We start from the raw sequence: 23,014 nt of genomic DNA, 5'->3' as shown, positions 1-23,014 counted from the left end.
ATAGACGAGACGAGGGAAGGATCCAAACTGGGGAGCTGGAGCTCCCATCGCCTGCCGTCACCTGCTCTGTCCTGTGCATTTTGGCACCATCCACGTGACTGTTGCCTGCTTGTCAAGCCATCCTCCACAAAGCATTCCTGTAAAGGCCTGTCACCATTCATGTTTTATTGAGAACAGTGGGCAGGTGGGGAGGAGGGGGTGCTGGCTGCTCTGAAGAATTACGAACCCAATAGGCTAGTCGGGCAGATTCCACCTGATCACAATCCACGAAAGGGCCCGTGGGGCGGCACCTGGCCTCCCTGGGATCCCTCAGCAGGGGCATCCGGCAGGCCCCTCAGGGAAGGTGAGCAGAAAAGAATTGCGGGTGACAGGTTACAATTTCCACAGCTTCCAACCCAAGAGCAAGGGGTGGTGCTAATCTGGGGAGGAGGACAGTCAGAGCTAATCTTGAGTATCCAGCCCAGCTCTTCTAGGTTTCTGGAACACTTGTGTTCCTCTGTGGGGATCCTAAAGATGGAGATTCAGACTAGGAGAGCCCCTCAGTGATGAAAGTTCTAGAAGACTCTAGAACATCCTCAGTTAGGGAGCTGAGACCTTTCACCCCCCAGGTCTCAGCCATGCTGCTAGAGTCCTAAATGGAGGAGGTAAGAGGAGGGGTGGTGGCCCCCCCCTGCCCCTCCTAAGGGAGGCAGAGACCTCTTCCAGACCCTGTGAGGCTGGCCACTGTACCAGGGCCTAGAGGCAAGGCACAAGCACAGAGATTCTGGGGGAGGGGCTAATCTCTACTCCCCTGATGTCTAAGGGTGGGTGAGGTGGGGAGAGGGGGGAATCCCCATGGTTCAGGGTTCCCCACAGAGCACCTCAGAGAAGGTGCAGTGGGGCCCAGTTCCCCACTCCTGCCTCTCCAGGCCGTGCCAGTGGCCAGGCTGCAACAGTGGGAGGTAGGGAAGCCGGTAAGGGCATCTTGGCCCCTCTCTCCTTCAGTGGAGTCAGGCTGTTCTCGGGTTGCCGCTTTGTTACTGCCCCCCCTCCCCACATACTGAGTTGAGAGGGCTGAAGCCTCAAGCGGATGAGTAAGTGGGGCCACGGGGAAGAACAGTTAGGCCCTGGCCTTGGTTCCAGCCACTTGCATCCAAACCTCAGGGGGAAGCCAGTTCTGAGCGGCTCAGCGACAGCGCAGAGCCTGAGCTGCGCAGCAGCAGTATCGAGGCGTGAGGTCCGGCGCGGGGAGAAGGGCCTAGGGTCCAGCCTGTCTCACTCTCCGGCAGAAGGAGTGCTGAAATGGGGGGAAGCGGGCGGCAGGAGTGGGCTGTTCCTTCTAGGCCTCTGCTCTGGGGAAAGGCCCAGCACTTCCGAGCAGGGTGACATCACACATCAGTCATCTCATCCCCCAGCTCGGCATCTTCCGGCTCTCCTTCCTCCTCCTCTTCCTCCTCCTCCTCCTCAGAGGTCATGTTGGGCTCATCGGCCTCTGCCAGACATTTAGGGCAGGAACAGACGAACAGATAGTTCTCCCTGCAGAGGGCGAGGGGGCATGATGGTGAGGGCACAGTCAGGCAGCCACTGAATGGAGGATCCCAGAGCCCCGCTGCCCACCGCAGCCCCCGCTGGCACCTGAGGATCTTGTGGCGGCTGTGGCGGCTGCGCTCCCGCTGGCAGCAGTCTAAGTAGCTGATGCAGATTTCCTAAGGGGCACGAGAGAGGCGGGCTGATGGTCTTCTAACAGGTGGGATGTGGGCCTCCCCAACCTCTGCCCCGTGTCCAACCAATGCCTCGTCCCCAGGAGCCTGAGCTGCCCTTCAGCGAAAGGGCAGGCCACCCCAATCCATCCCCTTGTGCTCAGAGCAGGGAGGGGACTGTGAGGCTTTGACAGTCTGAACTCGGGGCTATGGTTGGGCCTCAGGCCATGGCCAAGGTCTGTCTGTGGCTGGGGCAGAGGTTATCTTGCTGTGAAGCTACTTGCCCTGAAAGAAGTTTCAAGCAGGCTCTAACAGTCAGGACCCCAAACCACATTAGCAACCCATAGTCCAAGCCACAAAGGGCCATTTCCTGTTTGCTTAGAAGCTGCAGATTCCTTGATCAAAAAGTAGCTGGAGACAAGAACTCCGCCACACGGTGCTCTTTCAAACAATGCTAAGGCTTTCTGGAGTTGTTTTTTGAAGTGAGGTGCGGTCAGAGCACACTCACAGGCAAGACTAAGGTCCTGCAGCATGAGGGGATTCAACCCAACAGCCTGAACCTGGGGCTGGAGCCACTGCTGCTCCTGATTCCTGGAGAGAACTGGCCAGGCCTCCTGCCCACCCGCCCCCACAGCTACTTGCCCCCTCACCTCTCCTGGCTTAATATCCTCCAGGGCGGTGACATGCAAAAGGAAGTTGTTTTCTGGGAAGGAGGTCTCCGCATTGGGGACACAGCTGTGGTTGCCTGGGTCATGAGAGGCGGGTAATGAGGATTGTTGACTAAGAAAAATAACAGCCTTAACTGTGCAGAGCCCTGGGCCCCGGCTTTCCTTGTTCTCTGATCCCTGCTAGGGCTGTGCAGGTCCTGGGGTCCCGGTGTCCCGTCTCCCTGTCCAGCGCTCTTTCCTGAAGAGCACAGGTCCAGATGTGCTCCCCCATCACTGCCCTGCCCCACCTGCCGTGCCTGGCCCTGCTCTTCTCCTCACTGGTCCCCTCGAGCCTCAGCTGTTCCCAGTGTCTCACAAAGGGAGGGACAGGGCTGTGAAAGGGATGCCCGTGCCTGAAACTTAACTCAGGCCTGTCTGAGCAGTAACAGCTGGGAGCCTAGTTTGGGAAAGGTAGTGTCCCCAGAGCCTGGGAGGAGAGGTTTGCGGTGAGGAGAGCAGAGGGTGGGAGGCTGGGACCTGGAAAAACAGTCCGAACTGGCTCTTCCCTCCATCAGGCACTGATGAGACTGCCTTCCAGCCTGAGCTCCTCCCGGGTTCTTAGGACACTCAGGACTCAGGGCAGTGGTGGGGCAAGACCCAGGGTTCCCTCTGGAAGAATCAGAGCTCTGTGCCCTGCCTTAGCACCGGGCTTAGCCCACTGGAAAGCACGAGCAGTCCAATAAATGAATGAAAAAATGATATGGGAGACTAAGCGGAAATCCTCAAGCTCAGCCCTAATCCCACTCCCAGACTCAACTCTACCAGAAGGGACCAACAGAGGTGAACTGCAGCATGAGGCTGCACCTTCTCAATGCCGGGACTCACAGCAGCTCTGCAGCACAAAGAGGCCAGATCCTTCACAGTTAAGAAACTCGCCGGTTGCTGTAAGACAGTAGAATGCAGATGGTATTATGTCCAAGTCATAGGTAGGAAAAGGAAACTAGGCTTATAAGGACAGGCATGGCTCCACTGTCTTGCCACCCAGTCACTACCATTTACCTGACAATGCTTCTCTGAGGCACAAGCTTGCTTTCCTATACATGATACCAACGTATAATCCGCACTCCCCACCCCCCGCACAAGGCCTCTGCATGGACCGCAGGGCCATTTCTCGTGTATGCCCTGAAGACAGGCATGAAACGTCACACAGGGATTACCTTCCCCAACCTTGAACTCAGAGCTCCCTGGGGGAAGACTGTGTCCACCAACTGACTGATGGGGGCTTCCGAAGTCGGGTGAGGCCAAGGCTCCATCTCACCAACCTGCCTCGATGTCCTTGTACAGCTGGTCAATGAAGGCATCCAGCTGCTCACGGTCCTGAGGCTTCAGCTCCAGAGCATCACAGGCATGGACCCACTGGCTCAGGGAGCTGGGGGTCCCAGGCAGCCGTGGTTGGAGAGGAGAAAGACCCAGCTCACAGGGCTCTCCACCTCCAAGCAAGTTAAGTCCATTTCTTTCTCCAGAGAGGGGGTGGGGGTGGGGTGGGTAGGTGTGTCCTTTCCCAACAGACTAAGTGTTCCCAAGAAAGACTCGGTCTGTCTGACCCTCGCCCCTGAGTTTAGTCCAGCATTCTGGCCAGAGTCGCAACCTGCCCCACCCTAGTCTTGAAAGGAGCTGGGCTACTTTTCTCAATCTCCCACCCCAGCCCTGAGGGACAAGTCCAAGAGCTCTGGAACATTCTCTCCTAACCTGGTCCCAATTCCTTGGCCATTGGTCCCAACAAGAGCAAAGAGAGACCGGAATCCATCCGGAGTGAACCACTGTGGGAGAAAGGAGAAGGGCACTCAGTGGGCAGCCACTTGCTCTTCTTCCTGATACAACTCTGTTGAGGAAGCTGGCTGTGAGTCAGTCCCACCCCAGCTCCGTAAGACTCGCTTAGCTGTTCCAGGCAGAGATACTGCCCTGGCTGCTACCAGAGGGCTGGAGTGACTGGGAGGCCACTGGTCCCGCGTTCCTGCACTCACCTGGCTGAGTGCTTCTTCATAAAGCGCCTCTGTGAAGAGTCTCCGCAGTAGCTCCAGCTGACCCTGGGTTAGGGAAAGCAGGGAGAGGCCTGCAGCCCTGGGGTTTCCCCTTAGCACCCAGGCAGGGCCCAGAAGACCATGTAAGGGCAGGAAAAGGGGGAGCTCTAAAGACTGAGCTTTCCCTGGGGGCAAAGGAAAGCCATGGAGTCCTGATCTCCAAAGAGCCTTGGCAGTCTGCTGGCCTTTTCCAACCCAGGGTAGCAAACCCCAAATTCCTATTTTCTAGCACTTATACCAGCACCACCCTCCAGAGCAGCTTGACGCTCCCCTCCTTTCCCCAGATTCAGTGCAGGAAGACCTGCCCCAAAAGCCCTTTTACACCTGCCTCTACCTTCAGGCAGCTCCTGCACAGAAGTCTGCTCTCCTCAGGGAGAATGTGTAACTCTTTGATCTGAAGCAAGTGCTCAGTACATGGACAACTAGAAGTCTGTTTCACCCCACTTCCTAACCTGCAGACCCCGCCAACCCTCCATTTTTCATTACACTTGATTTGCCCACTGCTATCTGATCATGGGGTCCTGCCTCCCATATCAGGGCACCCAGCCCCTCCATCCTTGGTCATCACCCCACTTTGCAATTTTAAGTCCACATTAGGTTATGAAGTTAAACAGCAGCAGAAATACAAGTCTCTGAATAGATTTTTGGACCCAGGCACAAACTTCTTCCTGTGACTGGGAAGGGAGCAAGTGTGAAGCTTCCTCCAGGCAGCCATAGACAGCCCAGGCTACTAGCAGGGGTGGGAGGGTCATGGGGGGAGACCAACCTTGAATTTGTCCCCTAGGAGTTTATGGACAATTTCCTCCTCCTCATTAGCAGTTTTATTACAGAACTGGGAGAAGAGCCTGATCCAACGATCCTTATCCTTAGCCTGTAGTGAACAAATACACTTCAAGGTCAGGTTGATACATGCCGCGCATGCATGTGCGCAGATGGACTCACGGACACCCTCTTCTTTACTGTCACTCCCGCCCTTGTGGGAAGTTGGCTGTCATTCCAAAGCCCCAGCCCTCAGAGAAACACCATCACACATTAGATTCTAGGTAGACTCTTCCCCCCAGCCCTGCCCACATCCAGCCATCTCCCCAGCTGCTGCCAAGCTAGCCAATTCACGACACTTGGGAAAACAGAATGAGGCTGAGGAACAACACTATTAGATAAGGGGTCGGAGTAGCTTCTCTTGCTGTACCTAAAGAGCTACGATCCTGAAAAGGTGATGCTTATAAATGGCATGCATGAACTGCTGCTGCACAGGAAGTCATCTCAAAGATCACAGGCAAGATAAGCCCCCCTCTCCCTGCCAGATTTATGGTTAGCCACTCCTAAGGTTTACACGGCAAGCAGCTCTTCTTTGAGAGGCCCAGAAAGAACTCTGTATCAAAGCCAGTCTTAAAGTAAGAAGGAAACTGAGGCCAAGGGTTGAATGAGGCCAGAATCAGCTTCCTCCGGAAAATCAGGTGGGCTCACCTGTTTCACTGTGGCCACCATCCGGGCCATCAACATGATGCTTGCAGTCTCAGGCGGGTAGTGAACACTCCTGGGGAGAAAGAAAAAGTTTTGGCCTAGAAACTCCCTTCCCAGTAGCCGAATTCAGGAAAGCCTGGTCTGACTGCTACAGAGAATCCTTCCTACCAATCCCATTCATAACCAAAGAGGGAAAGCTACTGGCAAGGACGTGGGCAGGATTTTATATCTCTATGGGCTTAATGAGGCTCTTTCTGGGAGTGTGTAAAATGCTGAGGATGGTGGGGCTGGCAGCTCAGATTTAAGGCAGGGGGAATAGGTGAAATGATCTCTGTTTAGCCCGAAGAATGGAGGAAAAATCCAGGGAGTGGTAACTTAAGAAAAATGGCTGCATCTGCTGAGCGCCGTGAAGACAGGCAAGGAGGGAAGGATAAAGCAGAGAAGAGAGGAAATGCTACCTACCTCCAGGCCTCCTGCAGCTTATTGAGAGGATGCGCGGGGTCATCCTGGGAGGGGCCTGGGCACAGGATCTGATGGTATTGCTCAGCTGCGGCCAGTCGACATTCTGCACTGCAGTATGTCACCTGTCGGGGGAGGCGGAGGTCAGCACCCGAGGGTCTGGCCTGGGGTGAGGCACAGACTCCTGTGTGGCCTCACCTCCTCTAACTTCACTCCTCCCACAAACAGCCCCAGAGCAGCAGTCAGTGGCATTATGGTATTATGAGACCAGGAAGTACTCAGTGCTCTGGGGGCATGTGAGAGGGGCACCTGCCCCAGGCTTTAAAACCGTGGGAAGAAGAGACTGCTTCTCAGGGACAGGGAGGGGCCCTGCCAGGCTCCAAGGAAGAGGGCAAGCTCCCAACAAGCCTGTTTTCTGGACAGTGGGACTGGAACCGGGTGGACGAAACTGGAATAGTAACCAAGCCTTTTCAGTGTCTCCCCTCCACCGGGGGCCCTGAGGGCCATGACCAGGTCCGTCCTCACTCCCGCCTCCCCAGAGAGGACTTCAGCTCGGCCCCAGGGCTGCTCACCTGGCAATGGGGACAGCTCTGGTGCAGGTCTTGGCGCGCAGTGCACAGCTCGGGGTGAGGCAGAACCTGGCCTGGGTTCCCGGTCAGTCTCTGGGCGTTTTCCTCTGCCTTCTCCAGTGCCCGAAGACAGTGGTCACAGGCTGGGGGAGAGAGCCAGACACGACAGTGTGTCTAAGAGCAAGGGCTGCGTTTGCCCTTTCACAGCAATATCTGCAGAGCTAGGACAGCACCTGGCTCATAGCAGACGTTTTAAGGGGTGAGTAAACAAATGACTATGTTAAAGAATGGAATGAATGAATCAATTTCACATGCACTCAAAGATAGATGATACCTTCTTCCCTCTCTGGAGTCCCCACCCCGCCTAGCAGACTCTCCTTGCTTCTCCATGGGACTTAGTCTATGGGGCTCTCCACCCCTCCCCCAAACTGGGCTTTCCCCACATTCTAGAGCTGATTGACCCTCCTCTCACAGATTTTTCTCTAGCCCAAGGAAAGGGTGAAAAAGGCAAGTGGCTGGCAAAGCTAAGAGCATGCTGTTTGTTTCTGACCCCTAATGCAGCCTTTTTTGACCAGGGATATGTGCTCTCTTTTTGGTGGGGGCTCCACTTTGGCATAGAGCCCTTCAGGATGGCGCTGCGTCCACCTGAGTGACAGGCCTCCTCCAGGGTACCCTTTGGAAGAGCTTCTTTGCTACAGGCTCACAGCCCCAGACGGCCTGAGATTAGACAGGGACATGGTTCTCAGGCACAGTTCTCCAAGAGAAGATGTGCCTTCCATCCCGGCACTGGGAGTCCCAGAGACTGTCAGGGACATCCGTGCTCTCCTCCAGGCGCCAAGGCTGCTGGGGACAGCAGCCTTCAGAGTGGGCGAGATGAGCTCACCTCGGTAGCGATAAAGTGCATTCCAGAGAAACTGCGCAGCCACCAGGGGCCGTTCTACGAATATGGTCTCCCCTTTCCGGATCAACTGTGTGGCAAACAGCCCCTTTCCCTAAAAGGGCAGAGAAGGAATAGGATGGCCATAAGAAGAGGCAGAGGACAGAGCTTGAAGGGCTCCTCCCTCCACGTGCTTCCCTCTTGGCAGAGGCCTCTGCCTCAGGGAGGGTCAGTCCTGGAGCGTCGTCAGCCCCCTTCATAACCACGTCCTCCGGAAATGCAGTCTGTCCTACACTCAGCAGCACACCTTCCAGCCCGTCCAGGGCACAGGGCCTGGGATAGGAAGAGAGCCACCACGTCAACCATTTTGGACCACACAGAAGAGTGTTTTTAGCATGGCCAGAGGTTCATAGCAGGCTGGAGCCTCCAGTACTAGCACGTGGTACAGGGCCGCCTTCTGAGTCCCCACGTGCCCCTGCAGGATCCTGGTCATGATGCTGCTCCTCGGGGTTGCAGAGAAATCCTACACTGTGGGAGGGGGAGGCCTAGTTTGCGGGAGAATGTGTCCTACTTCCCGGGTCAGCTCGGTACGCACAGTACCTAGCACAGTACCTGGTGCCCAACAAGCTCTCAGGTGCTGCACTGAAAGGAATGACTGACCCTAGCACCAGTCCTAAGCCTAGCTTGCTGTGAAGCGTTGAGCAGACTGCCTTTCTCCATCTGTCTACCACGTGAAAAGCGAGCACTATAACAGTATCTGCCAATAGTTTCCAGGATGTAATGACACAGCACAGGTGAAGGAGCCCCATGCGCGCCACACTACTCAAAATGAGGTGATGGACTGGCAGCATGGGGATCGCCCGGGAGACGTTAGAAACGCACCACCTCAGGCCCCACTCCAGACCCGCCACATCAGAACCTGCATTGTGATTCACACGCACGTTAATGAGAAGTCCTGGTCTAAAGCACTGCAGACACCATGTATGGGATGAAAGATGAGAAAACAACTGTTGAATTGCCTTCTCTCAAATGTGCTTCCCTGGTGGCTCAGATGGTAAAGCGTCTGCTTACAATGTGGGAGACCCAGGTTCGATGCCTGGGTCAGGAAGATCTTCTGGAGAAGGAAATAGCAACCCACTCCAGTACTCTTGCCTGGAAAATCCCATGGACAGAGGAGCGTGGTAGGCCACAGTCCTTGGGGTCGCAAAGCGTTGGACACAACTGAGTGACTTCACTTCACTTCAAATGTAAAAAGGGACTCAGGCGGCAGTTTAGAACCCAGGCAGTTACTGGCCCAGCTGGGCACTTTTGCCCACTCTACACTTAGAGGACTGGCGCCCCTGCCAATTGCCCCAGTAGTGCCAGTGAACTGTCACAAAAAGGGAGAGAAAGAAAATAACTGAGCCAGCAGTGAAATGTCCTCTCATGTGGCCTCCTGGGTAGCTCCCCGATTCCTTTGAACACTGGCGCTTCGGCTAGTCAGGGGCACCTCCCCGAATCAGAGCAGCAGGCTGTGTAGACCTGGACAGGCCCATGAACCACAAATCTCAGCCCTGTGAATAACTCTGGGAGCTCCAACAGCACACTCGGGCAGCTGGAACAAAACTGTTGACAAAGCCATGGATGCAGCTTGGCTCTTTCTAGAAGCCCACCTCCACGGTGAGTAACCCCTGCGACCCCCAACCTAACAAAATGAAAACCTGGCCTTCCTCTGTGGGACGCAAAGATACTAGGAACAGGGACCCACGTTACTTCTGATAGTCATCAATCTTGATATTGGATAAGCACTAATCTCTTTCTCCCTCTTTCTGGAGGACCAAATGGAGGAAATATTTAGTAATCAATGCAAAGGGAAGAATCAGAGCTGTTCCTCTATGAAACTACACATCCCCAAAACATATGAAGTGTTTCAAGAAAAAAAAAGCTCTAATTCATATTACCAAGAAGCCCAGAGAGAAAGGAATCTGAACCTGAATGTAAAGGGTACAAACTATGCAAAGTTATTTGCAATTTGAAAAGTAAGCTTCTTGTTTTTTTTTAAAGCTTGTATAATAAAGATTTAAGACTCTAGTAAATAAATTCTTTATTAAATTGTTTTCTAGAAAAATATCAATTGCCACAACTGAATTCAACAGGAAGGAAGCCAAGACAGGCTAACAAGCAACACCAACACCTGCCTGATGTGCACTAGTACAGCATCTTGGTTGACATTTATCATATTTGATTAGGTTTCTGTTCTGACCAGTCATATCCCTGGCAGAGCAATTGGCAAAATTTTGAAAATCATTCTTGCCAATATCCATAGAGGCAACACAGAAAGTGGTCAAAAACCACCCCCACGTGAGGCCCCCAGTCTATATGTTTCCATAAATCAGCTCTCTCGAACCAAATAAGTAATTCTTATGCTATTTAAACTATTCAATACAGAGGGAAAAAAATGGAAAGTTTCTCTATTTTACAAAACAAACAAAAAGCCAAGTATAACTCTGATGTGGTAACCTGAGGAAGATACCATAAAGGAAAAAGAAAAATCACAAACCAATCCCACTTGATGAATACATTTGCAAAAAGGATAAGCCTTCTCGTCACCAAGTTTGGGTACATGATTCTTCTGCAGCTGTGGGCATAGATAGACAGGGAAGCCAGCTTTTTCTTCCAGAGCTGGGGTTTTGATGGAAAGCTAGAACAGGACAACTGGGCAAGGAGAGTGGCTGAACTGACGTAGAGGGAAGAAGTTTAAAAAAAAAAAGGAGGTTCAGAGACGTGAGCAAAGTGAAAGTAAAGGTGACTATCTCTGCTTGCTAGGAGAGACAGAACTGAAACACCATCAAACTGTGAGCCAAAAAGAGCACTGCAGGCCTTAGGGTGGAGATGGAGTTGTGGGCAGTGAGGAGCCCAAGGACACCGGGGAGCTGATTTACCACGTTAAGAGGGGAATGCTCCAGATGCCTCTGGAGTGGGAAGAGGACAACGGAAGCTTTGGGGAACTGTGTGAATACCATGATGCTGAGAGCAGGAGCCAGATGACTAGAAGGCTGACATCCAGGGCAAGGAGCAAGAATACACACTGCCACTACAAATGATAAATTATTCAACCTCACTAGTAAAGAAATACAAATGAGAACAAAGCAGTATCATTTTGCACATATCAACTAATAAAGATAACCAAGAAAGAAAACACTTAGTGCTGGTGAGAAGAAAAGGATGTGTGCACAGACAATGAGCTTCACCATCTTTGACCTCAGGGATGGAAAACAAGATACAGTATAAGGATCCATAAATGAACAGTTGTTGAGTGAAGAGTGGTCCTCCCATGAAAGACTATTACTCAACTCTTAAAAATTAATACCTAAAAGGATTATTGATACTGAAATACATACTGCTGCATCAGAAAGCAGCCTAAAAATATAACTTTAAGATGCACATATTTGCACAAATACAAGTTTGAGTGTTTTACTTTTCCTTTCCTTACATGCACTTTCGATTTTTTTCTACACTGAACTTTAAAACACGATAGTAAAACACAAAATGTCGTCCTCTTGATTTAAACTCTTCAATGTTACCACGGGCTTCAGTCCAAATTCCTTAGCACTCCAAGACCCTTTGTGATGTGTCCTGGCCTCTCTCCACAAACCCCCCCCCCACCCAAATCTCACTCAAAGTTCCTTGATGGCCCACGCTTTTTAGTACCGCAGCTCCCGCTGCCCGGCACATCCCGCCCAACAGCTCCCAGGATCCAGCAGCAATATCCCCCGGCCTGGCGCTCGAAAGGCCCGGTTCTAAGGGAGGAAGGGGCGCGCACGAAGACTCCGCGGGCCCCAGCCCACCGCATGATGGCCCTGAGAGCCTGCACCCGGGGACCGACACGGAGACCCCTGGCAGCGAGCCGGAGCCAGACAGCAGTGTCCGAGCGGCAGAGGAGCCTCTAGGCTGCAGATATGGTGTCCCGCGGGGCTGTCTCCAAGGCCGGGCTGGGTGGGGGACCCCGGCACGGTTCGCCGCGGCCTCACCTTGGCGCTGCTCACGAACCGGACTTCCACGGCGACCCGGGCCGGGCCCGCCACGCCCACGCAGAAGGAGAACACGTCGCACATGGAGGCCGCCATCTTGGGCGTACCTCCGCCTTCTGACCCTTGACCCACCCTCGACCCGGGAGGCCCCGCCCCTAAGGCCCCGCCCCCAGCGTGCGTGTCCGTGAGGCTGTGCGGGTTAACGCGCGGGTTTGGGCACGAGTTTTTGAGCGATGTGCGTGTAGGTCGAGTGGTTAGTTGACTGGGTGTAGCTGGCCTGCCTTTGTGCTTTTACATCTGTGCAGTTTTGCCTCTATCTTCGTGGCCAGTACCAGTGTGTGTGTGTCGTTTTGATGTGCGTGTCTGTGTCTGAATTCGTATTTGTGTCTGTTGTCTCTGCATCTCAGTGGCCTGTCTTGTCAGTCGCTCTTTGGACTCAGCCTAAAGGGAAGAGCTAGCTTACTACTCTTAGCCAGCCTACGAAGTCCAGCGCAAGATTTCCTATTCCCCCAGGCACTCTGGCAGGGGACAGACAGTCCTATGAAAGATCAAGCTGAAAGTGTCTTACTCAGATGCTTCAGGGGCAGAGGGACCTGTAGCCTGGGGGCGTGCTGGAGGGTCTAAGGACCATGATGTTGTATACAGAAGTGAGTCTGCGTATGCAGACTGTCCTGACTATGGGAGAGGGGTATGGTCTCTCACTCAGGACTGACCTGTAGCATCTGTCCCCACAGCCAGGCCTGACCCCTGTCTCTCATTTTGTTCCCTCCTCCTCCCATTGATTCTGTGCCACTTGACATAAGACCTGTGTCTACATCTGCTGTGGTCTCATGGTGACATTTAGGGATTGGATAGAGCCGGGTAACTGCTGAATAGGTAACTGACTGGTGATTTTTTAAAACCGGGAGCCAACATTTCCTGGAAGAGACACCTGCCGCTGTGTTCCTTTAATAGAGTTGACTGGATCCAGCTTTAGGAAGGATTTCCTGGAAGACAGGAACAGAAGGTTCTTGAAGCTGGACCGTGGCCTCCCCCTTTCCTCCAGCTGCAGCCTGGTATCCTCGAGATGATGGTCCACTGCCTCAGGGACAGATAGTTTTCCAAGGACCGCTGCTCCCTACCTTTTCTCCCTCCCTCAAGAACTCTGAAGAGCAGCGTGGACCGTGCCCTCTCTCACCACCAGGTGGCAGGGCACACCTCCTTCCACCAGCTCATCGCAACACCCAGAAGTCATCCTGTATTCTAAGGGAATACCCTCAACAGAGGCCCGCCAGGAAATGTGAAGTGCTAGAGAAATTAGCTCTGGAAATGTTGGTGGCGGACTTCACAAGGGGAGGCTATAATGTACACTTATTGGAGAGAAATGGAGTGGTTCCCGGGAAGGAATGGAAGCCATGAGAACTGGTTGTAAGGGGTTGGGGTAATAATACAGCAGAATTTATGGTAAAATGCCAGTTTTGGCAAAGCCACAGTTAAATCTCTACTCGATATAAAGATGGCTAGGGGGTCAAGTCGAGTAGCTAGAGGGAAAAAGATGGTGTTCAGGATAGCATGTCTGCTCCAAGGGGCAGCTGGGTCTGAGTTCCTTCTATGAGTGGTAGCAGTTCAGACAAAACTAAAAACCTTCAGGAAATTCTGTGAGAGGAAGTGGGCTAAATGGTCTACCCTTCCTTCTTTGCTCTCAGTTCTACCATTTCCAATGCGGAAGAGTCTGCAATGCCCAGCTGCTGATTCAAGAAGGCCCTCTCTCCTCTACAGCCAGATCAGGCAAAGATTACTCCCTGGAGAGGCGGGGGCTGAGGTAATACTCCCACAGGTGAAGGAGACCTATAAGCCTTGGTACTTACTGCACACTTAGTGCTGAGCCTGGCACACTCTTAAGTGTTTTACAGACATCATCTCAGCCCTGGGAGGTCAAAGTTATCAACATACCCATTCTACAGGTGGTGGGGGGAAACCCTCAGAAATTCAGTAACTTGGCCAAGGACATAGCTGAAGGCCAAAGTCTGTACCTGTGACTATTTGCATTATTACAGCTCCCAGGGGTCGATACAGAAAAAGAGGGCTCCTGCTTTACAGTTCAGATTCTCCTGGTGCCCTTTGACCTGACAAGCTCTTCATTAAGAATTGAAACAAGGAGGTCCGATGGGTGCTTCCAGGAAGAACTAGCCCAGCCTGGACTGAGCCTTTGTTGCAGTCCTCAGCTGTCCACTCCTAACTCGGCGTCTTCTCTCTGGATGCTGGTGTCAGAGCTGCTGGAGGGCTCATCTGGGGAGGCAGCTACGGCAGATGCAGCTGGCAATTTCAGCTTTTGCTGCTTCTGATATTTGACCCTTCGGTTTTGGAACCAGACCCTCACCTATAATTGAGGCAGTGAGAAGAGATCAGAATGTGACTAACAGTTTCCACTGCATCCCCCATTCCCACAGTGCCCACTCCTCTCTGAAAATTTACTCTTCATTCTAAGGGAAGCACACCCTTCCCTCTAATTCCAGTACCACTCATTCACCCAAGTATTTACTGAGCTCCTGATCTGAAGTCTGGAGAAGGAAATGGCAACCCACTCCAGGATTCTTGCCTGGAAAAATCCCATGAACGGAGGAGCCTGGTGGGCTACAGTCCATGGGATTGCAAAGAGTCGGACACGACTGAGCATCTGTGTACTGGCTTCACTTTAAACATCCACATCTGAGGCAGTGCTGGCCCTTCCCAGGTGATGGTGATAATAGTGAAGTATGAGCTCTGCCCTCACGGAGCTCACAGTCTAGTGGAGGGAGACTGAAAACAAACATGGAAACAAATATCTAAACACAAATGAGGGTACAAATAGGAGTTTGAGCCTCCCTGAAGAACCAGCACTTAAGCTGAGGCTCAGGGGATGAGAGGCCTGCCTGATGGGGACAGAGAAAAGCAAGCCAGGGCAGGGGACTCAAGCTTGGAGTGTCTGAGGATCAGAAAGGAGGAAAGCATGGCAGACACATCTGAGAAAGGGGAAAGCAAAGGAAGAGAAAGTGGAAGAGGTCAGTGGGGACCAGATCTCCCAAAACTGTGAAGGCCATGGATTAGAAATGTCACTTTCGAGTTTTTTAGTGGGATGTGACATAGTCCTATTTACATCAAGTACATTGCAAATCTGGCAGTGGGTGAAGAATGGATAAAAGCAGATTTGAGGAGACAGTTGGGGAGACTGTTGCAGTGATCCAGCAATAGTTGGGGTTGCACACTCCCTTCCCTGTATCTTGAAAAGAACGGTCCCATTTGAAACGGGTGGCAATGGAGAAAAATGAAGTGATTCCAGTTGTATTTTGGAGGTAGAGGTGAAAAGGCTGGCTGGTGAATTGGAATTGGGAGAGAAAAAGGAATCTAAGATGACTGAGTATCTTAGATACTCAGATCTAAGTATCTGAACTAGATTCTTGAGCAGCTAGGTGGACAATGATGCCATGTGTGGGGAAAGGGAGAGATTTGGGGCGGGGGGGCGGGAATCAAGAATTGAGGTTTTGACTTCTTAAGTTTGAAATGGCTACCCACAAGACACCCAAGTGGAGGCCCCAGGAAGGTAGTTAGACGCACAAGTCAGAAAAGAGGGGTGGGTGGAAGATACAAAGTAGGGAGTCACTGGCTTACAAATGGTATTTAAAACCCATGGGGATAGATTAAATCAGCTAGGGAAGAAAATTTGAGGCCACAAAGAGAAGAGTTGCCTACAAAGGGAACCGAGAAGAAGGGACTAGAGGGCTTGGAGAAAAACCAAGAGATGTGGTGTCTGGAAGCCAAGAGAACTGTGGGTTTCAAAACAGGAGTGGTTGATTGTATTGAGCGGTGGGTAAGAGGAGGGAAGAAAGCATATGGTGGCTTTGGCAACATGGAGGTCATCAGAGACCTTGATGAGAAGGTTCAGCGAAATGGCAGAATGAAAGAAATCACACTGCAGTGAACTAAAGAGTAGATGGCAGGTGAGGACATGGAAAGAACATAGCCAGTTCTTGAGAAATTTGCCTGTGAAAAGAGCAGCTATAATTCAGTAGCCAGAGGGGAATATGGGGTCAAGAGAATGTTTATTATTTTTAATATTTAGTCTCTTGAATACCAACTTAATTTCACTGTCAGCTCCTTATTTAGCATGGAAACATTATATTATAAAGTTCTAGATTAACACGTGTTGTTTCCATAATGTGATTTCAAATAGGACTATTTTTCTTATCATATAGAGAAGGGAGTGTGCCAGTGGTTAGGGCCTATATCCCCTATCAGCCTGGCACAGAGAAAGAGGCCCATAAATTCCTCGCAGCCCCGACTCAGGGCTTTTTGAGAGAGTAGTAACTGTCCTTAGGTGTAGCCCGAGCCCCGCAGGAGTCCCTGCTCTCACCTGGTTCTCTGTAAGCTTGAGCTGGGCTGCTAGCTGGGCTCTCTTCTTCCCCACTATATTGTGCTGCTTTGCAAACACTTTCTCCAATTCTTCCAGCTGCTCCAAGTTAAACATGGTTCGAATCCTCTTTTGGGATCTCTCAGTGTCCTGAAGGTCCTGAGCTTGGGCCCAGTCTTGGGGATCCCAGAGGCCTAGGCAGTGAACCAGCTCCAAGCCTGAAGAGCAATTAGCAGGAGGAAAGGTTAGCCGTAATCCCCTACCCTGTCGTTTTGGAGGAGAGAAACAAACTCACAGCTCCACTGCTCTGTCTTACCCTTGGCCAGGTAACAACACAGCAAGAAGGTAGGGTGGGAAGAGACTGCGCAGAAATAAAACAAATGAAAAAGAAGGACATGGAACTCTGCTCAATGTTATGTGGCAGCCTGGATGGGAGGGGAGTTTGGGGGAGAAGGGATATATATGTTTATGTGTGGCTGAATCCTTTCACTGTTCACCTGAAACTATCACAACATTGTTAAATGGCTATACCCCAATACAAAATTTAAAACCATTTTTTTTTTAAAAGAAGGGACAGTGTTGTGAGACTGCTTTGGCCTCCATTAGTCAGGTTAGTGGCATAATCTCTGGCCCTAAGAGGAGCTGCCAAACCTCCATCTCTCCTTTCCTTGGCTACTTCAGGAAAACCCTATGAGATGAGCAGAGAAGGGACCCCCTTTTGAACAAAGAGTGAAGGTTCATCTTTTCTGTTCATTCAAATTTTTGAATGTGTACTATGATTCAGGCATGGTTCCAGGACAAAACAGAGAATCCCTAACAGCAAAAAAAAAAAAAAGGCAAATAAGTAAAATATTGAGTATGTCAGAAAGTGATTCGCACTAATAAGAAGAATAAAGCAGGGAAGGACAGTGTGTGTGTGTGGGTGGGTATGAACATCTTTGGAAAGGGTAGCCACCTCACTAAGGTGACACTTGAATAAGGCCACTATGTACAGCTTGTATCCTGAACAGTGGTACCCAGCTGAGAGGGTAAGTGGAGTCTGAAATTCTGCCTGCTCTTTGCAAGCCTGTTCTTCCTCCCTGACAAGGTGTTGTGTTTGCATGAAGTTAGGTGGTGCCCTTTTCTAACGCACATAAGGGTGCTATTCATAGAGCTGTGGGCCAGCAGAGATGCAGATTGGTCTGCCAGGGGCAGTATCTGACTCAGAACTCCAGAGGAGTGAGGAAGTAAGCCATTGGGCTAGCTTGGAGGAAGTGTTCCAGACAGAATTCTGGCAATGCAGTGCTAAGACTCCTCAGCTCCCACTAACCTTGGGGAGGGGCTCCAGGGCTAGCAGACAAAACTGCCCCAGTGAAGGGAGTGAGGTCTGGCTGCCTAAGACCCCAGCCACTGGGCCCAGCTGGCTTACATAAGCATTAATAGCAAAATATAAGAAATCATCAATGGACCTAGATTTAAAATATGGTATATTCTTGCAATGGACCGTTCTGTGGCATGCAGAAGCTCTGTGTGGACTTAGGAAGAAAAATCTCTGATACATGGTCAAATAAAAGGAGTAAGGTGCAGAGCAGTGTGTCTAGTATGGGGGGGTGGTTAGAAGAATGCATGTGTGTGTGTATATATATATGCATGTATTTTCACAAGTACACATGTGTGTGAGCTCGGACGGTAAAGAATCTGCCTGCAATGCAGATGCCCAGGTTCCATCCCTGGGTAGGGAAGATCCATTGGAGAAGGACATGGCAACCCACTCCAGTATTCTTGCCTGGAGAATTCCATGGACAGAGGAGCCTGGAGGGCTACAGTCCATGGGGTCACAAAGAGTCAGACACCACTAAGCGTTTAACACACACGTGTGTCCAAGTATTAAATAGTATAAAATGCACTGGAAGAATAAAGAAACTGGTGTCTGGCTGCCTGTGGGGTGGGGAGAACCAGGTGGCTAGGGGAAAGGAACGGTAAACTCTTCTCCATACTGTAACTTTATAGTTAACATTTTGAAGTTTGATTGTGTGGCTGCAATGCCCATGCAAAAACCAGCGAGGTGTTTCCCTGCTGGTCCAGTAGCTCAGACTTGGTGCTCCCGGTGCAGAGGGTCTGGGTTCAATCTCTGGTCAGGGAACTAGATTCCATGCTGAAACTGAAATATCCCACATGCCTCAACTAAGACCTAGCACAGCCAAATCAATCAATCAATATGTATATGTAAAAAACTAACTTGAAAACGAGACAACAGTAATACAGAGTAGAAAGTTATAATTCAGACCTCAGGTGTGTGGGGACGTTAGAAAAAGGTGGCTTGGAGTGAGGGCTGTGGCTCTCATGAAAGTGAAAGTGTTAATCGCTCAGTCACGTCCAACTCTTTGCAACCCTGTGGTCTGTAACCCACCAGGCTCCTCTGTCCATGGAATTCTTCAGGCAAGAATACTGGAGTGTGTTGCCATGCTCTTCTCCAGGGGATTTGTCCCAATTCAGGGATCGAACCGGCATCTCCCAATAGCAGGCAGATTCTTCGCCATCTGAGCCACCAGAGGTGGCTCTCATTATGTAGAAAGAATTTGGATAGTGTTTGGGAGACCAGGGTTTCTCTCCCACATGGGTGGGAGGAATGCCCAGCTGAAGGGAGGTGAGGAGACACAGGGTGGGGGGAACCCAAGAAAAACTGTCTTACCAGGATCGTGGTTTGGGTTGATAAGGCTTGCACTAAATTTGCTCTTGTTTCCCTCATGGGAGCCATGGGGATGCATGAACCAGATAGCCAAAAATGGTAAAAGCTCATATAGGTGGATGTTAATACTAAAGGAGAAAATTACCCCAGTGGCTAAATTCTCATGGGGATTTAAGTGACTGTGCTCCAGGGCCCAGAGCCCCAGGGAACCATTCTAAGAGCTGAAGGAACCTGGCTTAGAGCAGTAAAGTGCAGAAGCCAAGCTCACACAGAGGTGAGCAGTGGAGGCTGTAACCCTGTCGGCTAACACCCAACGGCTCCTCCCTCTCGCTGAGGGGTACCAGTAGCAGCTGCTTCTCCGGCTGAGCTGGCCGCACTGGGGAAAAGCCTGCTCCACCAAGCGTTGTGTAAAGCAGGTGTGGCAGGGAGCAAGGGCCTCTCCCACTCCCTAGTCCAGGGAGGGGCCAGGGTGCCTGCAGCCCTGCGCCGATCCTGGTTGTCCGAGCCGCTCTCGGCCTGCCTCACCTTCCTCTCTGCACACGTACCCACCCACCCCGCGACACACACCTTTTCCCACCTCAGCAGCGGGCCGGATAGTCTCCCACCCGGTCTGGGGCCCTCTCACCTCCCGGTATCACCTGCAGGGTCAAGAGTCATAAACTTGACATCCACTCCAACCACGCGTGGCTCTCAAACTTGGGGACTTCTCCTCTATTCTGTGCCCACCGTGGCGGCCGTCCGCTCCCTCGTACCTGTGACGCTGAGACCCTGGAGGCCGCAGAAGTGGGGGGCGAGGGGCCGCAGCGCAGGGGGCTGGGGGCGCGGCTGGTGCAGCCCCGCGCTCAGGCAGGCGGGCAGCCACGTCGGCGGGCACGCCCCGGGCAGAGCCTGGGCGGGAGGCCTGGAGGGCACGTTCCAGAGGGCCCCGTGGGCGCCAGCGGAGACTGACAGCGGGGAGGTGGTAGGCGCGCGGGGGTCAGGTCTGGCCAGGATGGCCTCAACGGAAAAGGAGGACGCGAGGCGTCCGGGCGCGCGGGGTGGGCCTGGATTTGCAGAGCCAGGCGGCAGGGCGGGGGACGCGGGCCCTGGAGAGCGGCTGGAGCGCTGGGGCTGGACCCCGGCGCCCGAAAGAGGGAGCGGCCGGCAGTCCCGCGGCCCGGGGCTGGGCATGGCGCGGCCCTTGCTCGGAAGGGCCCAAGAAGGGGAGCTGGGGCCTCTGGGCTGTGGGCAGCGCGGGAGGCGCGGGAGGACACCTGCTTTAAATAAGGGAGCGAGCCTTGTCGGCCAGGAACGGTCACAGCTGTCTCCCGCGGCTCTTAAATTGGACAGGGCGGGGCCGGGCTGGCCGGGCCTTTCCTTCCCATCGCCCAGGTGGGCGCCACCTCCCGCGGGCAGGACCCCCGCGACGTTCCAAAGCCCCGGGCGCCTTAGCGCCCTACCTCCTTCCTCGTAAAAAATATCCCCATCCTGTGCAGTAGGGAAAAGGACCCTAAACTCACTGTAGCTTGCTGGTGACCCCAGGCAAGCCACCCTGTAGTGCCGAAACTTTAGGTTTTGGCTCATCGGCTCACTGGCCACATTCACCTATGACTGTGCAAGCCCTTAAATAAAAAAATAAAAATATATAATAATTGAAATACTTTGTTTAAACACTGAAAAGTAAAATTCCCACCTTTTCCTGCCTGGAGACACCGCTGTAGTTATCGATTTCTTTGGTGTCTTTCCAGGGACTTTCTGCACTCACGCATTACTTAAGCCCCACTGGAAAAATCTTTCCAGTATCCAAAAAAAAAGGAAGGGTTATAAATACGAATTTATTACAAATGCATGGGAGTTGGTGTCCTACAAAACCTGCCTTATGTAAGGTGTAAGGCAGGCATATGCATCTCCCTTTTACAGTTGGATAATCGGTGTTTACCAATGTCCTCGGGTAAGACTGTTTCAAAGTCTTCCTCTGTAAAATGGATACTAATAGTAGGTACCTCATGGAGTTGCTGTGTAGTCACACAAGAGTTAATGCACGTAAATCATTTAGAATTGGCCACTGAGCACTATGCAGTGATTGTGGCACTGGGAGGAATTCCTGCCTTCCAGGCTCCCATCGTATTCTGCCTCCTCAAATCAATGCCTAACATCGAAACCACTCTAGCAGGTCGAGGCGCGGTTCAGTGGCATTGTCCATAGATGTTAGCTCTTTGGAACACCAATATGCCCTGTCTGCTCTGCTAAGTAAGGGCTGGAGGAAATCTTGCTGGGTTCCTGTCCCTTCCCACTTCCCACTTGAGCAAATACTGGCTCTGCCTTCTGAACAACACCCCCAGGCCGCCCCCACCCCAGGCAGTCTGCAACATGAGATTGTGGGAAAAACGAAGAACAGGTGTTCCATCTGACCCCAGGTCTAGGTCTCCTGTGCTGTGGCAGAGAATGCAGGGTCAGAAATGAGGGTGCAGCAATGAGAGCGCCAGGGAAGGGCCTGGGTGGGAAGGACTCTCTCTTCTGGTGAGGTCAGATCCACTGGAGCTGGAAAGTTCTGGACGCCATAACTTTCAAATCTTACATATACTATTTCATTTCTCAACATGTTTCTTTCTTTAAAAAAAAAATTGGCTGCGCTGGGTCTAGTTCCCCGACAAGGGATGGAACTCCTGTTTCCGGCATTCAAGCTCCAGTCTTAGCCACTGGACCATCAGGGAAGTCCCCCTCAGTGTGTTTCTTTTTGAGGAGCTTTTCCTCCAAGAGGTAGAGTCTGTGTTGACCCTACCCCCAGGACCACCCAGACTGCAGTGCTAAAGTACCAAAAGCAGGCCTTATGAGGAGGGATACAGACACTGTTTTGGGGGGGCCTACAATGATAGCAACTTAGGTGGTTGGGGAACCATGAAGTAAGATGATGGAAAATGTGGATTTTGGAGTTGGACAAACCTGGCCTCAAATCCCAGCTTTGTCACTGAACTGTAACTTCAGATAAGTGGTCTATTTACTCTAAGCCTCATTTTCATACAAAATGGGAATGATCTGTTAAGTGAGAAAATAATACTTACCTAATGAGATTCTTACAAGAGCTGAATGAGATTGAGTTTTTAGCTATATGGTAGCTATTGTGGGGAGGAGAGAAGCTATTTACAATAACAGCATGCACCCTGGAATCAGGGGGAGTTGACAAAGAACAAGAAAAAACTTGTAAAATAGAAGATGTATGAAAACTTTGTTAAGTCTGTGCTGATTTTTAGATAAAAAGTATGGTCACTGTGTCTCTAGGTCTGGGTTTTCCAAACATAATTCACTGTATTTCAGTACATTGCATTGTTATCTGTTTTCTATTGTTTGACTTATTTCTCTTCAAACTGTAAGTTCATGAGTATATAGACATTAATATCCCTAGTTTACGTATGAGTAAATAGAGCAAGAAAGGTTAACAGACTGCCTAGGTTCAAATCCCCTAGCTATGTGACCTTTTTTTTTTTTTTTTTTTTTTTTAATGCTACAGATTTAGTTTAGTTTCCACACAGGCTCTTTAGAAAGCAGTCATCCCATCATTTTAGATCTTCATCTTCCAGGGCTACAATTCCAGGTATAGAAACAAGTCGGGAATGGATGTAAAAGTCTTGTAGTTATGACAAGCATCAAATTCATGGATTTGTGAGAAGTCTTCTGGGGCTGGTCTCCAGGCATGCCCAATAAGCCTTCTGTCCCACTTTCCTGTGGCCACCAGAGCCACCCTTTTGGAAGACAGGCAGGAATGACCACACCCATTGCTGCAGCATTTCATCCCCCTGGGACAGGAATCATCTCCTGAGCACATTTCAGTACAAGCTCCCGGAGTTCCTTTGGGCACCTCTGGGCAGAATCAGGTCTCTGTCGTTCTTTGACAGGAGACTTCCGAGCCCAGGTCTTTTGCTCTCGATGAAAGCCAGCAGAATGAAGATAGTGCCTGTCTTCATGTTGGCTTCTGGTGTGGTCAGAAAAATGTATTTTAATTTACGTTTATTGCCCTGAAAACTCTTTAGGTTGAGCTTTTGCATATCAGCCATTTGGATATCCCCTTTTGTGTGAAGCCCCTGTTCCAGTGGTTTCCTTATTTTTCCACTGGGCTACTATCTTTTTCTTATTAATTTGTAAGAGTAGGTATGGATAGAGATAGATATTTGGGATTAAGCCTTTTATTACAGTATATATAGATGCAAACATTAATAT

The 23,014-nt window shown here is 51.3% G+C and overlaps 2 protein-coding genes across 2 annotated transcripts; both read right to left on the bottom strand.

The window, feature by feature from the left end:
- Positions 1-145: 145 nt before the first annotated feature.
- On the bottom strand, positions 146-11,904 carry SMYD5 (SMYD family member 5). Its single transcript, XM_027967003.2, has 13 exons — positions 11,787-11,904; positions 7,783-7,891; positions 6,903-7,042; positions 6,334-6,455; positions 5,875-5,944; positions 5,174-5,278; positions 4,351-4,413; positions 4,076-4,146; positions 3,649-3,755; positions 3,212-3,268; positions 2,330-2,424; positions 1,615-1,685; positions 146-1,515 (listed from the first exon to the last, which is right to left on the bottom strand). Exons 1-13 carry the CDS (start codon positions 11,880-11,882, stop codon positions 1,368-1,370), a joined length of 1,254 nt encoding a protein of 417 aa, XP_027822804.1. The 5' UTR covers positions 11,883-11,904; the 3' UTR covers positions 146-1,367.
- A 1,875-nt stretch (positions 11,905-13,779) lies between these two features.
- On the bottom strand, positions 13,780-20,112 carry NOTO (notochord homeobox). The gene is made up of 3 exons (XM_027965906.3): positions 19,573-20,112; positions 16,156-16,370; positions 13,780-14,145 (listed from the first exon to the last, which is right to left on the bottom strand). Exons 1-3 carry the CDS (start codon positions 19,988-19,990, stop codon positions 13,987-13,989), a joined length of 792 nt encoding a protein of 263 aa, XP_027821707.2. The 5' UTR covers positions 19,991-20,112; the 3' UTR covers positions 13,780-13,986.
- Positions 20,113-23,014: the final 2,902 nt, after the last annotated feature.

The sequence above is a fragment of the Ovis aries genome, chromosome 3 (genome assembly GCF_016772045.2).
Source record: "Ovis aries strain OAR_USU_Benz2616 breed Rambouillet chromosome 3, ARS-UI_Ramb_v3.0, whole genome shotgun sequence".
Taxonomy (NCBI): Eukaryota; Metazoa; Chordata; class Mammalia; order Artiodactyla; family Bovidae; genus Ovis; species Ovis aries.
The sequence above is the reverse complement of the archived record's forward strand: the minus strand, read 5'-3'. Positions and strand labels throughout refer to the sequence as shown.

Bases quoted from the DNA above. Each gene is read 5' to 3' on its own strand.
- NOTO (XM_027965906.3), bottom strand. From the start codon at position 19,990: ATGCCCAGCCCCGGGCCGCGGGACTGCCGGCCGCTCCCTCTTTCGGGC. The intron at 16,371-19,572 runs GTACGAGGGAGC...ATTGCTCTTCAG, and splicing joins CCAGGGTCTCAGCGTCACAG to GCTTGGAGCTGGTTCACTGC. The intron at 14,146-16,155 runs GTGAGAGCAGGG...CCTCAATTATAG, and splicing joins TCAAGCTTACAGAGAACCAG to GTGAGGGTCTGGTTCCAAAA.
- SMYD5 (XM_027967003.2), bottom strand. From the start codon at position 11,882: ATGGCGGCCTCCATGTGCGACGTGTTCTCCTTCTGCGTGGGCGTGGCG. The intron at 1,686-2,329 runs GTGAGGGGGCAA...CGTGCCCCTTAG, and splicing joins AGGATATTAAGCCAGGAGAG to GAAATCTGCATCAGCTACTT. The intron at 1,516-1,614 runs GTGCCAGCGGGG...CGCCCTCTGCAG, and splicing joins AGCCGCCACAAGATCCTCAG to GGAGAACTATCTGTTCGTCT.